This window comes from Aristolochia californica, unplaced genomic scaffold (genome assembly GCF_029961685.1).
Source record: "Aristolochia californica isolate CCGP_79_NKW_82.1479 unplaced genomic scaffold, dmAriCali1.0.hap1 SCAF_5, whole genome shotgun sequence".
Lineage (NCBI taxonomy): Eukaryota > Viridiplantae > Streptophyta > Magnoliopsida > Piperales > Aristolochiaceae > Aristolochia > Aristolochia californica.
The window spans coordinates 1,527,933-1,545,626 of NW_027182214.1; the positions used below are offsets into that span (position 1 = coordinate 1,527,933).

General features: G+C 33.5%; 1 protein-coding gene across 2 annotated transcripts; it reads left to right on the plus strand.

Moving 5' to 3' along the window:
- The first annotated feature begins 7,126 nt into the window (after positions 1 to 7,126).
- Positions 7,127 to 17,395, plus strand: LOC137965868 (protein PIN-LIKES 6-like). Of its 2 annotated transcripts, none has more exons than XM_068812240.1 (11): positions 7,127 to 7,410; positions 8,323 to 8,774; positions 9,281 to 9,360; positions 10,220 to 10,344; positions 10,575 to 10,696; positions 11,614 to 11,805; positions 12,415 to 12,489; positions 13,615 to 13,715; positions 15,429 to 15,481; positions 16,002 to 16,196; positions 16,721 to 17,395. In XM_068812240.1, exons 2-11 carry the CDS (start codon positions 8,604 to 8,606, stop codon positions 16,840 to 16,842), a joined length of 1,236 nt encoding a protein of 411 aa, XP_068668341.1. In that variant the 5' UTR covers positions 7,127 to 7,410; positions 8,323 to 8,603; the 3' UTR covers positions 16,843 to 17,395. The 2 variants fall into 2 exon arrangements, with proteins under 2 accessions (XP_068668341.1, XP_068668342.1); XM_068812241.1 differs by lacking the exon at positions 7,127 to 7,410 and adding an exon at positions 7,479 to 7,598.
- Positions 17,396 to 17,694: the final 299 nt, after the last annotated feature.

The following is a 17,694-nucleotide window of genomic DNA, read 5'->3' on the forward strand; positions in this document are numbered from 1 at the left end:
CTCGAGCTCGACCGACCTTTGCCTCGAACCTAAAATTGTAATCGAACTCGAGCCTAATAATTTTAACCGAGTTTGAGATTGAGCTCTAGCTGAGTTTGAGCTTAACCTACATTTAATACTCTATTAAAAATATATGTCAAATAAATTATATATAAAATTATGCATACATTTTTAAAAAAAAAGAATGATAGGGGAGGTTTAGGATTGAATTTCAATAATAGATTAAAACGCACCAATATTAATTTTTTTTACTCCAAATGTTGTCTAGCTTATTTTGTAATTTTTGAATCTGGCCTTAAATTTACTATTGCCTCCTTAGTGTCCTAGTTGAAAATTTATATTCTAAAAAAAACTTGAAATGTTTTTTCTATGATATACATTTCCAAAAAAAATCGGTTTGGTTCGAAGCCACCCCTACTCTCAAGCTAACAAGGCGAGATAGGAAAATTTGGAGTTTGGCTTATTAAACTTTACGAGTCTTACTTCAAGTTTGAGCTCGAGCAGAGTTCAATTAAAAATTGAACTAAGCCGAGCTCGAATAGTTTGCAAGCCGGTCTGACTTGGTGCACCCTTAACTCCAAGCATGTGCTATATTTGATTTGGTTCTATATTGTTTCGAACTAACTCAATGACTTGGGTAAGTTTTGACTAAGTCACACAATCAAGACTCAACACATTTTTATGTATTTTAAATAGATAAAAAATAAATGGGTATGAAAAATATTTTAAAGATTTTTCAAACCTAAGCAATGTCATAAAATCTATTTAATATGATTCAAAATAGTCATAAATCTCATGACTAACTTGAGACATCCAAATGGGAAAGCAATAAAAACTAAAAAATTTAGTTGTAATCCAGAAAGTGTCATAAAAACGTGTTTAAAACTTTAATCCCGATAACTATGAAAGATTAAAAATGGCTTTGTGAATGAAATATCATCACAAAATAGACTACGTTAAAATGGAAAACATTATCTCATATCAGAGACTCTCAACTCTTCCCTTCACCTCTGAAGTGAAGAACAGCATTGAGAAGATAAATACTGTCAAGACTTTGGAGCTTCTGCTCAGCTACTTCAAACTCTAATGTGAATCCTTTGATCGATTTTTTTCTTCTTTTGCTTCTGTCTTCAAAGTTAATATTTTTCATTCATTTTTATTAGTTTTCATTCTATAAAACCAGTATAAATACTAGAAAACAACGTTGTTTTTTTCTTTTTTCTTCTCATGTTAAAAAAATTATGAACCAAAGCATTATCAATCCACAGAGTTTTCCGTATTCTCGAGATAATAAAACTGGCGTCTAGTGACTGCAACACCTTCACATCTCTTCACCATCTTTCTCTTTCTCAGCTGACTTCAGTCGAAAGAAAAGTGGCGAGTGGTCCTGGATAATTTGTTGCGTAGGAAGACTGGAAAAAGAGACAGTACTCTGTGATAGATGCCGAGATGGCAGAAGAAAGGCCACAAGTTTAAATATCTATCTCTTCCCTCTCCCCAAAGAAACGTAAGCCGAGAGCTCTTCAATATAAAAGAAAAGCAACTGCTGAGAATAACTTCAAATCTGCATGAACTGAGAATGACCTCAAGTCTCAAGAGCTTTGTTTCATGGCACATAACAATGGCAAAGGGAAAACAACTCTACCCTTCCTTACATACACAAGGATATATTTATATTGCATTGGAAGAGATGGGGATAAAAAGAAGAGGTTAGTGAGTGGAACATAAAAATAATTAAAATTTTATACTTATGCTATTTTGAAATATTTGTTACTATTAATATATTTATTAATTTGTAATGATTTTTATTTTAGATATGAAAAGAATATTATAGAACAAAATTAATTACATTCATGCATTAATTTATATTTATATTTTAATATGATATTATAGTGTCTGGGTAGGGTTGAGAGTTTTCCTGTAGAACATGTTCGGTTTTGTAATGCTCGTATTGTACAGACCTTACTTTTTATCGCGAATAATTTGATATATTATCGATTTTGCATCAAATTTAGGAATGTTAATTTATCTCATGTAATCATAAATTCTCTATTATGTGTCAATAGAAAGTATTAGTTAATATCACCCATAGAATTTTTTTGGGAAATATGTAAGTTGGGTTTTTTTTCAAAAGCATTTCCAAATAGTTTTTTGTAAAATTCACGGGCGCCCCTCCCCTTTCACCACCGGCGACAATTTTACCCAATTATCTATTTTACTATACTACTCGTCCATTAAAAAAGATATGATATATAAAATAAATATGAATACATAGTATTTCGCAAGAAAGAAAGGGAAAACCACTTTTAGCCCTTACGTATGTAAGTGTAATAAAAAAAATATCTCTTTATATAGAAGTTGACTTAGCTAAAGAAAAATTAATTATTAAAATTAATTATATAAAATTTGTATATTTTTTTATATTTTTTATAAAATATACCAACAACAAGGTCATATTCATCCACTTGATTTTAATTATATAGTTATAATGAAAACATCTATAATTAATTAATTACCCAAAATGTAAACTTCAAGTTTTTTATCCCCATTTTAAATAATTAGGTTTATAAAAGCATGCATTCTATATATCAAGGAAACCATAGTGGAAATCATGATTCATAATATTTTTAAGGAAAATTTTAAAAAATTATTCTATGTGGAAGGTTGCAGTTCTAGTTTAAAAGTTATTTATTTATTTACATTTTACCTTGCACATCATCATTTTAGAAGCTAACTACACTTCTATCATGCATGGTTGTCCAACCTCCTATGTTTGGAAACATTAATATAAATGGAAAGATACATAATATAATATCAAACTCAAAGTTAGGTTATGTTCCGTTTAGATGCATGATAGGGGAGTTATTAAGATAAGGACACATGATAGGAACATTTTTTAAGCAAAAGGGCAAAAAAAAACGAAGGGTAGGTGTGAATTCACATCACAACCTTTTTTTGTACCCCACTCCTCCTATCTTCTATGTCACAAAGGCATGACCCCTTTTTCTTTTGTTAAGGGTGTGACAGGAGATGCCACCTATTAGACATGTAGCCCCACCTAACTGCCCTTGTTTAGATGCAATGAAAGTGATAGGGAAAAAATAAAATAACTGATTTTTATGTTAAAGATGAAGTTAATATCGATTAAAGTTCTTTTTTTTTTCTTTTCCTTTTTCTTTTCTGAACAAACCCAAAGTGCATAATTTTACTATATACGTAATGTATTAATTTTTTTTATGTCTATTAATACATTAACTCATAATCACCGAGTTATGTGTCAGGTGCATGTGGATGAAATCACATGGTACTATAGTCTTGTTAATGTTGAACCATATGCGAATAAATCTTATCCATGAGAAAACACCAATTACCAATATATTTATGAATAAAGTAGGTAGTGAATACTTTTTACCTATTACAAATAAAACGGGTAAAAGAATAGATTTCGAGCGATAAAAATAGATAACAAAGTAACATTTTTTTTTAATTCTTACCTATTTAGAGGTGTGTACTTTGTAGGAGAGGTGAGTATAGTTAACCCTAGGATTGATGAATTACCAACCATTTATGACATATTTTTTTGAGTTATTCTATGCTCTAGGAAGTATTATTCCACTCAAATATTTGCTTCATGTTGGAGCACTAGTTCTAAGTTTCTAGAACCAAGAGTTGAACCTAAAAAATTCATGTTGAGATGATTGATGCAAGCCTTTAATTCATGGCCCCATGAGAATGTCTGAAATTTGAAATTGCATTATTGATGTTTGACCACTTTTACAAAAAATAAAAATATTTAGGATATCAAACTTTCATTTGAAATATAAGGCATATGATAATGCCCCTCTCCAATTCTTAGGCAAATATCAAGTTACTACCTTAGAATATGTTAGTTTGAGTAACTCCATATGATAAAGAAGAAGAAGAATAAGAAGAATTTTTGTTACAAATACGAAAAAAATGCAATCGTTCATGTTCTTGATGATTTTTTTGTTATACAACACGGAAGTTTCCGCATGAGCAAAAGGCGGAAGCGCGAAAACACCTTATTATACCATTTTCAAGACTAGATATATAAATAAAATAGTGATTATTAGATTTTTTATTTCTTTTTAGGGGAGTTTTAGTATTATTTATTTATATAGTATAATAATTATATATTAATTTTTTTAAAATATTTTTAAAGTTAATGGTAGATTTAGTCATGGGTTGAAACGAGGTTGGGATGGGGTTGAAGGCATAGAGATTGGGTCTAGGTCACAAGGATTGTTTGTGGCTTTTTCGGGGTCAGGTTTTGGGATCAAGTATTGGGGTTTTATAAGACCTCTGTCCACCCCCTACATGCATTCATCATTGATGTTTATTTTAAAATTTTATATTTACAAAATTCTAAGAAATAAATGACAGATAATAATATTATTATAATAATTAAGTGAATAAAATTCTTACAAATAGTATGGCTTTTCTAAAAACAAAAAGTTCAACTAGATGGTGGGTTGTAACCATTGTTATTAAGTAAATAAATTCTTATAAATAGTAAAAAAATTCAAAAGATAAAAAAAAAAAAATCAATGAGATAGTGCAATCAACATTTGTCGTAGTCAACATTCATCTTGGTTAAGATAGGTACATCTCTCTTGAGTCAAGTCTTTGTCTCTGTCTCCGTATAAATTGGTTTCACCCAAACTCAAGACACTTGATGTTTTCACACCTTTGAATGAAAGTCTAAAAGGATAGAATAAGGACAAATATCTTCTTTAGCAACTTCATCGACATTCACCTAATTCTTCCTTCATCCTTAAGCAATTAGAGAGGATCAAACTCAAGAAAAAATATGAACTTACATCACTACTTAAAAAGGCATCAAGAAAAGCAAATGAAGGTATAGATTTTGGTGATTATGTGATTAGACCCTCACATAAACTTATGCCACATTAGTACATCATTTTCATTACTTTGATCAAGGTTGACCTCATCAACAACCACCACTTCCTTACACTCCTCATTCAATATAAGTGATAGTGACCCTTAGTGGTTTTCTTATCCTCCCTAAGTTACAAGATTATATCAATAACCAGCTATTTCATTTGTTATATCAATTTTACGTACCCAAAAATCCAATAAAGTGCGGTCGATACCAGACGAAGTATTCTACTCTACTCGATTCTACGAAATTTAACAATTCATCAATTATTTTAAAAAAATTATGATTTACCGATGTAATTTGTGCATTATTAACAACATATTATCTACCACATTTCAAGTTTTCAAATGAGGAGAGAGTGAAAACCATTTGCTATTGTTACATGTTTCACTCTAGCAAGATTCACATCAAGGAAGTAGGTTTAATATTAAGGTCTCAAATTTCACACAAAGGTAATAGGTTTCGTGTTATAGTCACAAGTGTTGCATTATATTAGAGGTTTTCGAAGTTTCATACTATAGTGACATATTTCACACTATGGTCACAAGTTTATCGCAATTTCTTATTGAATTCTATAACCCCATTAGCGTGGTTTAGCGAAACTTGTCCTTTTTAGATCATAAAAGGTTTATAAATGGAACGAAATAAACTATTTTGTATAAACAAGTTATCCCATATATTGTTTCATGCCTACATTAAAAATAAAAAGTTACTAAATTACCCTTTAATAATTAGTAATCGGATAATCGTGTATGGAAAAAAAAATTACCCATTTCAATTTTATTAATAATAAGTACATAAGAAATTAGTTAAATTTTACTCAAATAGATAAGAATTTTTATCTGTTTTCATGTATTTTTTTTAAAAAAAATAATCGGATAAAAATTTTTGTATGGGAAAATCCATTATTGCTGAAATTTATATTTTTAAATGACCAAAATAACCCTAAAGAAGTTTTCATTTGGCAATGAAATGGCTAATTTTTTTCTATTGCAAAGGTAACGTGTAGGAGGAGTTGTAACGGCGTAACGGTGCAACGAGGGTTTATTTTCACCCGTTTTGAGTTTGTAACGTAAATAGTATATTCTCATAACGGGAAACAGGAGATTCCTTCGCACATGTGCCAACTGCCAAAGAGGTCAGCAATCCTGATCTCTATGTCCCTCATTCACATGTGGACATACATGTGCCTTTTTTTTTTCTTCATGAAGTGAGTCTCCACTGAGCATTTAATTAAAAATAAATAATCTGTATTAAATATTTTAAAATATAATAATAATAATTTAAATTTTCTTTAATAAATCCTGAATTTAGAAGGTAATATTATGTTACGCCTCCTACGATTAATCAAGTGTTACATTCAAATTATGGGTAGCACATGTCAGAGGTGATTCCAGTCCACCTCTCTTGAGTAGCTTAGCTTTCTGCACTTAAACGATTAGTCTTTTAGGTTGTATTGGCCAACCTCTTGACAGCACAACTCTCCCCCTCTTGTTCTCATTACAAATGTGTTTAGTTTGGTTTTAGACTAACATTATAATTTTTTTAATTGATTTAAATGCTTTAAATATTACAAATGAATTTTCAAAAAACTATAGAAATTTTATTATATGTTACATGTTATGTAATGCCTCAGACAGCTCCAAAGGTCCGACATATACCTAAAATACCTCCTGTATACCTACCTACTATAGTTTTTTCATGATTTTTAGACCGCATTTTAGTATGAGATAGAATCAAGGCTAACCTCTATTAATGAAAGTAATATTGATTATAAATTCAAATGAATAGACTACTCTACTAATTTCATCCTCTATGATTAAGTGACCCTAATTTAATCTCATGTATAGGACTGTCTTTTTAATAAAATATCCAACATTGGAAGGAGCTCTGACTAAATAAAAAATAAAATAAAAAAAAAATAATTTACTTTTTTATTAAAATAGTTTTATATTTTAATATAAAATTCTAAAAAAAACAAGGAAAAAAACAAGCACCGACCACGTAGGGACTTTGACAGCAATAAGATAAAAAAAAAAAACGTGCCAGAGGCCCAAGGAAGAAGACACGGGAGAGGCAGCTGGGCAAGGTTGAGAGCCAGCTGGGCAAGATTTCCGTTGGTACGGACAATCTCCAGTCCGCTACGGCGGGTGGCACCGTTCGTTATTCCGGGGAATCACCGGGGGGTTTTCGGGCAATAAGGAGTTTGAAACGCCTGACTTGCAGGGGAATAAAACAAAAGTAACGAACAGACTCTTTGCCATTGGCAGACCTTGAGGCGGTAGAAGAACGAGAAGTCACTGGACTTCCGGAACTTTGAACGGTTGTTGCTTATCATGCTTCTGGACTTCACGGGATCTTTATATTCTGCCTTTTGTGACGCGGCGAGAGAGAGAGAGAGAGAGAGAGAGAGAAAGAGGGACTAGTATTCGTTTTTTGCGTTTTTTACCTTGTGGAAGAATTGGAGAAGAATTCAGAAGACTTCGCGTGTAAGAGACTGAACACCCTAAGTCTCGGGTTTTCCGTGATGAGTTTTGAAGTTTGATGTCTTTTCTCTTCTGGGTTTCTGTCGAGGTTGCTTTTGATTTGAAATTGGTCTGAAGTATTAAGTAAATTTGCACCGCTTCTATTTCTGGAGACAGAGAAGGAAAATTGTTCTTGCGTCTGGACTCTGGAGGTTTTATTTATTTATTTATTTACTTATTGTTTTTAGAAGATTTCGCGTGTACGTGGCTCGAGTTGCGGGGACGTTATTTTGATCTATTTTCCGGCTTTTTTTACATTTGTTGCGCTTTGATTTTTGTATTTTGAGGAGGCTGTTGCATTTTTTCTTTTTTCTTTTGTTTTGATTTAATGCGGTAATGGTTTGCTCATAAAATTCTGTAATAGTTTGCTCATAAAATTCTGTAACAGTTTGGTATTGCTGTATCACTATTGTTATTAACATCATTGTGGCTTTATTCTACACGACGGTTCAATTTCAGCTTCGAATGGTTCGATGATTACGATCTTCCTTCTTTTTCCATTTTCTTTTTCCAGATTCAATGAATAACGATTCTCTGAGTATGTCTTATCTGGCGCCTTCTTTTTCAATTCGGAGATTGAATTGTTTCTCTTGTTTTCTGGTTTTTCTTTGATTTTGAATGTAGAGGCTTTTATTTATTTATTTATATTTTTTGTGCTGAATGCGGTGTTTCTACAGCCAAATTCGATGAATTCCCATATTTTCTTTCTGTTTTCAGATAAAGGTTTTCTGGTTCTGCGTCTTTTGGAGAGTGTGTTGGGAACTTGAGTTGTCCGCAGAATATACTACACCGAGATTGCTCTTTCCCCTTGTTTGATATCATTGTGTTCTCGTCCTTTTCAAGGTCTAACACGTTTGTCAAATGAATTATTGGCAGCTTTAGATACGTTTGGGAGCAGACAAAATTGCGGCTTTGATTTATTGGAAGCAGCTGAGTTTGGCGCAATTCAGATCCGCAGCTCCAAATTTTGGAACTTGTAACTTCAGAGAAAATAAAATTTTGTAAACTGAGAAAAAAAAACGTCTTTTATCACATCTCAGCATTCGTCGGAATCCAAGTTTCAGTTGCAGAACTTTTCACGTCGATCTTCTAAATCTGAAGGCCGTCGTGGATGGTTAGTGGTTATCGCTCATCTGGAATTTGGAATTTAGGTAAACATGGAGAACATTATGTCAGCAACTCAAACCGAAAGGGCATCCGTGTTTGCGACAATGATGTTCGCGGTTTTACCAATCGTAAAAGTCTTCACGATGTGTTTTATGGGTTTTCTAATGGCTACGAAGTACGTAAACATCCTTCAAGCAAGTGGAAGGAAGCTTCTTAATGGGGTAAGTCAAAGTCATTTCATCTTCTCAAAGAAGAAGTCATTTCTTGTCTACAGTTGTAGCTGAATGAAATTTTATTGTTTGGATTTCCAAATCAAGTTTCTTCCAGTTATATTTTTTTTTCTTTCTTTTAGGCTTTTGCTTTTTCTTTTTTCTGCTTTAACTTTTTTTTTGTTTTGTTTACTCAATGGAAAGATAAAGGAAAACATTTACCTTTAATTTCATTTATTATTTTTTGTATATTTGTAGAAAGAAATTGTAACTTTACATAGAAGAAAGAAAGTATAGCTTTGTTGGTAATCGTATATACTCCAATTTGTTGAGGTATATATGTAAAACAATTCCTTTCTCTCAAATCCTTTTTGTCCAAATTTGTGGATGATGAACATGTTTGAATTACAAGGTTATTTCTGCTCTGGAAATAAGATTCTCTTGGATTATTGCATTGTCTTTGTTTCTTTTCTTTTTCAATTTTCTATACTATATAACGCATATTTCCAATATTGCAGCTGGTATTTTCTCTTCTTCTTCCGTGTTTGATATTCTCTGAACTTGGGCGTGCAGTCACCTTAGAGAAAATGATGCAGTGGTAAGACTTGGGCCATCCAACTTTCTTCCTGTCAACTGTCATAGATCATTTGATGCTTTCTGAAATAAGTATCATCCTTACATCGCTTTGTTTGTGCCATAAGTATGTAGTATTTTTCATTCTCAGTGTGCAGGGTAAAATTAATTGAAGTATGCATGCTGTTCATTCGTCAAAAATTTTAGTTTTTATTGTCATGATGGGATGAACTTAATGAGTGTTAATCCAGAACCAGTAAACATATTTTACATTAAGACAGCCATTTGTAGTCATAACTATTAGCAGTTAAAATCGGCCCATTTACTGTACCTTCAAAATTTCACTTTGGTTCTAAGAGAAAGGATGTAGGATTGCAGGAAAGAGTATAATCGTCTTTCGTCTCCCTCTAATTTCTTCTCAGAAATTGCACTAACTCTGGGTGCTCATATTCTGTAAAAAAAAATGCCTTTAGCGTATTGGTAATAGACTTCCAGAATAGATTCCATTAATGCAATACTAAAAATGCTTACTCATTCTATAAAAATATAGGCATCACTGATATAAATAGTATATACCCATGATTCTACTTTCTTGCAATATTGTTACAGCAGAATAATCTTGGTGAACTGTGTCTGTATTTTACATTGTTATCTTTTTGTAGTTCACAGACTGCTTTGCTATTTAGACAAATGGTTTGATTGTATAGTGTTCTTCCTATCATGCATCTGCAATGTAGTTTTAGAGCATCGAATGTGTGTGCTCTAACTCTTTAGTGAAGTATGAAAAATGTTGTGGTTTTTTTCTCTGATGCTGCTCTACTTTGTCTGTTTTCATTACCAAATTAACCTCCAAAGGTATCACTAATTACATCTTCTCTCTGCAGGTGGTTTATTCCTTTCAATGTTGTTCTTGCCACCATATCAGGCTCTATAATAGGTTTAATTGTCGCAACCATTATTCGGCCTCCATATCCATACTTCAAGTTTACCATAATTCATATTGGAATTGGTTAGTGACTAACCTGCCTAACTGAGAGCTACTTTTTTTTCGCCTTGTAGTATTCCTTATCTTTACATAAATTATTTTTGCATAGTTTAAACCTTCCTTGTTTCCCTTTTGAGAAATGGATGGGTCATGGGGTGGAAAACGCTTGGGGCCATCTGCTAGATTCCTGATCCCACCTTTTTATTCTACTGGACTAGGATTTCTTTCTTATGTCTGTGCCTGTCCAAATGCAGGTAATATTGGAAATATACCGCTAGTTCTGATTGCAGCTTTATGCCGGGACAAGTCTAATCCTTTTGGTGACTCAGAGCAGTGCAATCAAATGGGAAATGCTTATATCTCATTTGGGCAATGGGTAGGTTTTTGGACATTCTTCATGTTTCATATTTTCCTTTTCTGTCCCAGATAGCTAATGACAGAAATTTTTTAGTCACATGCAAGATTGCAAGATTCAGATCGTATGACTTATGATCAGAAGAAATAAGATGTGTTTTGGGTGGGCTTTAAATATCTTATTTGTGTTGACAAGTATAACGGTTTCTTATTCCTTTGCTCATGCTCTTTCTAATTGCTTTTACTTTTTTGGATTTCACTGTCTTTAGGAAGGCATTCTTTAGAGTGATTTAGATAAATTTAATAAATCTAACCATTTTCCATCACATATTTGAATAAGAATACTGGCAAGATTAATTTTGACTCCCAGCTGAGGCACCCAAATGACCTGTTCTGGAGTGAACCCACAATTTCCTCTTTCAGTGGAAGAATATCACGCATGACTAAACTGATGTCCTACACATAAGGGCTCATATTATATAGAAATCTTCAGCTAGTACTAATTTTGTCTATATTGTACAGTTCAGGTTTTTGACACAGAAAGATCTGCTTTACATAATCATGTCGTTTTCAAAAAATTGAAAACAATGTACTCCTGCTTACATTTATGGCCTATGGGATTATAGTTTCTATTTTCTCTTGAGAATATTGCATGACATACATCCTGTATGGAGCCTCCTCTTTCTCTTATTTTTTTGAAATAGGATGCATGAACTATTAAAAAGAGAAAGAAAAGTACAAACAAACCCAGCTAGGTAGGCCTTCCTCCACAACAAAGGGTTGGAACGAAATACCCAACTTAGCCTGGATATCTGCCAAATGATTGGCAGAACGAGGAATGTGCTTCCAATTATAATTTAAGGAAGAAATAAAATTACAAATGTTTATACAGAAAATTAACAGAGAAAATTCTTTAAAAAATTGATGAAAATGTTGCAGGTTGGAGCAATAGTTCTATACACATATGTATTTCAGATGCTTGCGCCGCCACCCGGAGGTTCCTTTGACAGCCCTGAAGAGCCACAGCTTCCTACGAAGGCCATTTCAAAGGATGCTCCGCCAGAGCAACAACCCTTGCTTTCTTCTCAAGAGCCTGAGACAAAAGATTTGGACAGTTCAAAGAGAGGAAAGGTCAGAAGAAGTTTTCCTTTTTATGCATGTTAGGAGTTATCTGATGTGGCTAATGTGTGTAAGGCTAATTTGGGAGGGTTTTTATGCCACTGTCAGATGTTGAACTCAGGATACTGGTTTCTGATATTTTCTCATGTTTATAGATGCTAGTCTATGAAAGAAGTGTGGCATGTGAATAAAAAGTTCACTAGACCATATTCAGGAACTTAGAGGTCTATGCACCATTTTCTGTCCTTCAATAAGTGGGGTCGAGGAGATCTTTACAAATATGATGCTTTCATCACTTCTTTGTTGACTATCTTTTTTGCTCTGCCTTCAACACCTATAGTGCATTACACATGCAAAATACATAGAATGTAAAATGGTTTTTTTTTAAAACTGCGGCATAGTGACTGATGATTATTAGTATTTTTTGTATATACAGTTTGTTTATGAGAGAGTAGATAACTGTTTTCTCTTTAATTGTGTATTATCTTGAGTCTGTTAAACTACTTCAGCTTTTAGCTTCCTATATTGTTCCTTAGCATGCTAATTTACCTACATGTTCTATTCAACTAATTCAATCTTTGTAGTATCAACATCACGTATTTCTTATGTATTACAATGCAGATAATGGCTATTCTATGTTTACTTTATGAAAAGCTGAAGCTTAAGCAAATCATTCAACCTCCAATCATTGCTTCTGTAAGTTCACTCATCCATAACTAGAGCATCTGATGGAACTGGTTTTATATACTGAAAGTGCATTTTTGTATGTTTCTGAAGTTAATTTCCTGATGCCCCATCTCATCATTGGAAATCTGAAATCATGATCAAGCCGTGTCATTAATCTCTGCAACTTTGATTCTGATACATATGGTATCCTATATCTGACATGTTGAATAGCCTGCTACGCACTTAAAATGACCTTAGTTGTCCGTTGAGGTTCCTACTGTTACAGTAAAAAATAGCCATGTTAAGTAACATGTCAGATGTCTTGATGATTGTGCTTCCTATGGGTTTAATATCCTTTTCATTCTTTTTTCACATTAAATCTTTAAAATAACTTTTGACCAAGAGCTTCTAAGTTATTTCTTTTATTATTTGAATAAGTGAGATATTTATTGTATGTGTGAGGATGAACGTACACAAAGAATCATGGAGAAAAAAAAAATAAAAGGAAAAAATATATTGACCACATCTGAATCACTCTCAATCACAAGCAGGCCTCAGAAATTATCATGGTTGAACTGAAGACCACAGAGGATAGTGGCAATCTCGATTTCAGTGAGTCAACTGTTGTTTTAGTGATACGACAGTTTGAGAATACCAAAAATTACTCTCCAGTAATATTTAGTAATGGCAAGCTATATGTATTGATAGGTGCAATTTTATGGTCCTTGTAGAAAGCCAACGCCGCATTACATAGCATCTAAATGTATTTTACCAGTATGATGTGAGTTTCACGGATATGTTACATTTAAAGGACCACCGCGGTGGAGGTTTGAGCACTTTCATGAAGCTTATGACTTCACCAGTTCCCTCATAATATTACAGAGTTGGTCTAAGATAATTAAGCTCACTAGCTGACGATTATCACAAATCAAATCTCTTTGAAGTCACCTTTCTAATTTTTTGGCTTATGTAATAGATCCCCAGCCTCTGTGTTGTTGCCTCTGTTATAAAGTAAAAATTAAAAAGGCTTAATATTTTGGTAAATAAAGTATAGGTATGGCCTATATCTTTCTAAACTTGTTAAAGGTCTTGCTATTCTGGATGCTCTCGACTTCTACTTAACACTATAAATATGGTACTGTTTGCTGATTGCAGGTCCTTGCGATGGTTATTGGTGCAATACCCTTTTTGAAGCGTTTGGTCTTTACAGATGATGCTCCGCTGTTTTTTTTCACTGACAGTTGCATAATTCTTGGGTATGTCCTGTATCAAATGTTATCTCTGCTTTCAGTTTTCATTTGCTATTCTCACTAGTTCAAAGCACAAGAGCTGCTTTTGGAGCTTGTTTGGCACTTACTATTTTTTAGATCAAATATTTACAACAAATGCATACTTGGTTGTTTCAATTATAGCATGAATTGTTTACCTTTAAACTTAATTGGGAACTTAGTTCTACTCATATCAAGCTGTCATTTATCTCTATCCAACCAAAATTTAACTAGAAAAAAATGTTCATTTCTTAGAAATTTCTCCCTATTTTGCTGATATATATTTATTTCATGCCATCATTAATTCAGGAATGAATTTGATAAGGCATTTTAACTTGGTAGAGGAATGAATTCAGTGATTCAGGTTTTTAATTACTTCATCATAAGAAATTAGGAATGATAGGACAACATTCACATTATGTTCCATTATATCTGTCGACCCTTTCTCAAACTAGTATTTGTTCTCAAAGAGTAATACAATGACCATAACGATTTGAAAGGCAAAATGGTTTAGCATCAGGTTAGAATAATAAATGTTAAAGAGTGGTCTAAGTCTATCCCAAAAATACCTAAGGCCGTTTGGTCTAGTGGTATTCTGTTTACATTAGGTGCGGAAGGTCGCGAGTTCGAATCGCGCCACGCCCCTCTCAAACAAAAAAAAAAAAAGTCCATCCCAATATGACTGGACAAAGTTAGGAAGCCTCTTCCCAAATAATAAGCACTGGATTTTTCTAATCCTGGATCAATATGGGACTATTCTTAATACTTACCCTCACATATAGGTCTTCTTTGTGGGTCCGCCATATGGATATTTTTTAAGGGAAGCTCATCGTACAGGCGGCCTCTTATACCTGCTCTGATACTATATTAAAGATCTATTCAAGTCTATCATGTAAGGACTAGCTGGATTCAGGAGCCCTCTTTCCAAGTAGTCAACCCTGGTATTTCTAATGTGTCATTAATGTCGTACTGTTCTTAGCGATAATAGCATAGGATAATCTCTTTTTGCTGAAAAGTCCTTAATAATTTTGTGCTCTCATTGCTCAAGTTCTCTCTACCTGATTAGATGTAATTATGATCTAATGAATAGGATTTATCTGTCATTGATTATTATTAAGAAAATTTAGAGAAAGAGGATTATCTAATCTCATGCCTTTTTTTTATTCTTTTACTTGATTTTTTATTTCTACTTGGGGAAAAAATAGTCCACATCACTCGTTAGTTTGGAGGAAACTTCTTAGTTTCTGCTTGTCTATCTGGGTGGATGTGGCATAACTACAATATGCTGTCAGAGTGAATCCAAGCCCATTTGTTTTTTGTCCAGTAGCTTTTGTGCATTTCACTGTATGTGCTCCCCGTGTCTCAGTGTGTATGTTCTTCATTTATTCCACAAAATTGTCTGTTTAGGCCTTAACATGAAGGAGAATATAAGCAAGTCGAAGCTGTGGGAGAATAGTCACATGAACTTACCAGTGGGGAAGATTATTTCACAGCTTCAGCTAGCTAGTCATTTTTTAGCCAACCCAACTAAAATAAACATGTGCTGCAAAATGGTTTAAGTGTCAATTTTTTTGTTTTCACTTTCTTGAAGCTGTGCATATTCTTCTTCTTCATTTATCAATGAATGATAATTTTTCTGTTTCTGTGTCTAACTTCAATTAGAATCATGATGACTTACTAACAATTGCATGTTCATCTCAGCGAAGCCATGATTCCATGTATTTTGCTTGCTTTGGGTGGCAATCTTGTTGATGGTATGTATCTATATCATCTTGGATTCTCTTCGTTCAAATATCTAGATTTTTTCAAGATGCCAATGCATGATCTTTGCTATATTTGACACTGTTTCATGTTGGAGAGAATGATGTCTAAAATTTTGCCCTCTTTTAGCTTCACCACAAACTTCTAACAGAATATGAAATTTGCCATAATTGGTAAAACTTTTTTCATCTCCTAAGTACTGATTATAAAGAATGTTCTACCAGTTATTTAGGTTTCTTATTGCTTACTGTTTTTATTCTTTTTTTCTGAAGTTACCATAATATTTGATTGCAATCTACTTTTTTATGTTGTTATTATAGCATTTTGCTATTAGTTTTCAGGTTTTAAGACTAAATAAGTCGGTGCATGGAAAACTATTTTTTTGGTTTACCAAAAAACAAAAGAACAGCCTTTCAACTTTTATATGGTTTTCTCATACGTGGTGACAAGTTGCACTTCATTGGTAATTTACAAAACATAAATTCCTTACTTTTTGTTATTGGTATCATGTAGGGCCTGGTACTGGAAGTAAGAAGCTTGGATTTCGAACTACCGCTGCAATCATATTTGGGAGGTTAGTCTTGGTGCCTCCTGCAGGGCTTGGGATTGTAACATTGGCTGATAGGCTGGGCTTCATTCCCGCTGGTGACAAGATGTTCAAATTTGTCCTTCTTCTTCAACATACAATGCCCACATCTGTACTTTCTGGTATTACCTGATCTTGTTTCTAGTGATGCATGGAGTTCGTTATACTTTATATGTCTGTGGGTTTGATACAGTATATGATGTACTTGGTGTTATGTCTTTTGGGAGCTCTCACCCTGTGATGGCCTTCAAGCAGCAAATGTCACTGAGAATAATGACCCCAGAAGTTGTCCAATTAGATGCTGGGATTGGCACCTCTCAATCATGGCTTCATGGTTGTTAGACATATATTTTCTGAAACATGACCTCATGGTGGAGATGATTTTCATGGAACTCCATTTTGGGTATTAGTAGGAAAATTTCAGGGACTTGATAGTAAACATTTTAGTGGTGTTTCCCTGAAGTAAAGGTCTCTCCTGCAGGATATGTTTCTAAAGCTCTTTTTCTGTTCTTTATTTTTCTGTTTTTTCTTCTTTTTTTAACCAAGAACTTTCTGTCTGTTGTTCCACTCAGTTCTTGCAGTGAAGAATCTTCGTCTGAAAGTGTTGATCAGTTTAAAATAATAAGGATCATCTTTGGTTTTGCAGGTGCTGTTGCCAATTTGAGAGGTTGTGGAAAGGAAGCAGCAGCAGTCTTGTTTTGGGTTCACATCTTTGCTGTCTTCTCTATGGCCGGATGGATTGTTCTCTACCTTGCCATCCTCTTCTGAAGAAGAAATTTTCCAGATAGATATCTCAAGAGCCTCGTCTTCTAGCTATTTTTCATGTCTATATTTGTTAAAATGAGATTGCTGTCTAAGAAAAGAAGTTACAAACGTAGGATCCTGACATGATATCTCCCGCCCTACCACTTCCCTGCTTTGCAGTCTTCGTGGTATCTCTGAGGAGGGTGTCCATGTTTATATCAATGGAAAAAGAAAACAGGGCCAGGCTGGTTTCTGAAAATTTCCATTCACAGTTACATACAACCATGCTCTCATGACGCTTAGTAATACTGTCCTGCTTTGTATGGGCGAATGTAATAAGCTCCAGTTGGACTAAATTAGCCTACTGCTTTTAAGAGGTTCGAGACTTTGGATAAATTTGTGCTAAAAAATGGTAATGGTAAACATATGGCAGAACCTAATCCACGCCAATCCTTTCAATCACCTCTTGGCCCTGTAGATCATTTTTACTTCAAGTCCTATTCTTTTGCTTAAAGGCGATTCATGAAGAAAAGTAACAGACTGGCCTCATACAGCAGGAAACATTTAAATGGTTGCCAAAGATTTAATTCACCTTGTATTGTGCATATTTGATGTTCTTGAATACAGATAAATTGAAGAGTCTCCATGGTACTCCTTTTTTCTGTAGTTTCAACATCCATGTTAGATGTTGAGTACTCAAATTTTTTTTTTGTAAGGACGAGAGCTTTTTCTTCAGCTAAATCTCCCAAGCATATAAGAGTTAGAATTTTCCCTGATCCTGTAAAGCTTAGTATAGCTCACCTAACTGCAGAAATCCTCGAAAGTGTTGATAGGATGGAATGGATAATTTCTTAGCAAAATTAAAAAAAAACGTAG

Coding starts and splice junctions, on each gene's coding strand:
- LOC137965868 (XM_068812240.1), top strand. CDS start 8,604: ATGGAGAACATTATGTCAGCAACTCAAACCGAAAGGGCATCCGTGTTT. Junction 11,806..12,414: donor ACAGTTCAAAGAGAGGAAAG/GTCAGAAGAAGT, acceptor ATTACAATGCAG/ATAATGGCTATTCTATGTTT. Junction 15,482..16,001: donor GGGTGGCAATCTTGTTGATG/GTATGTATCTAT, acceptor GGTATCATGTAG/GGCCTGGTACTGGAAGTAAG.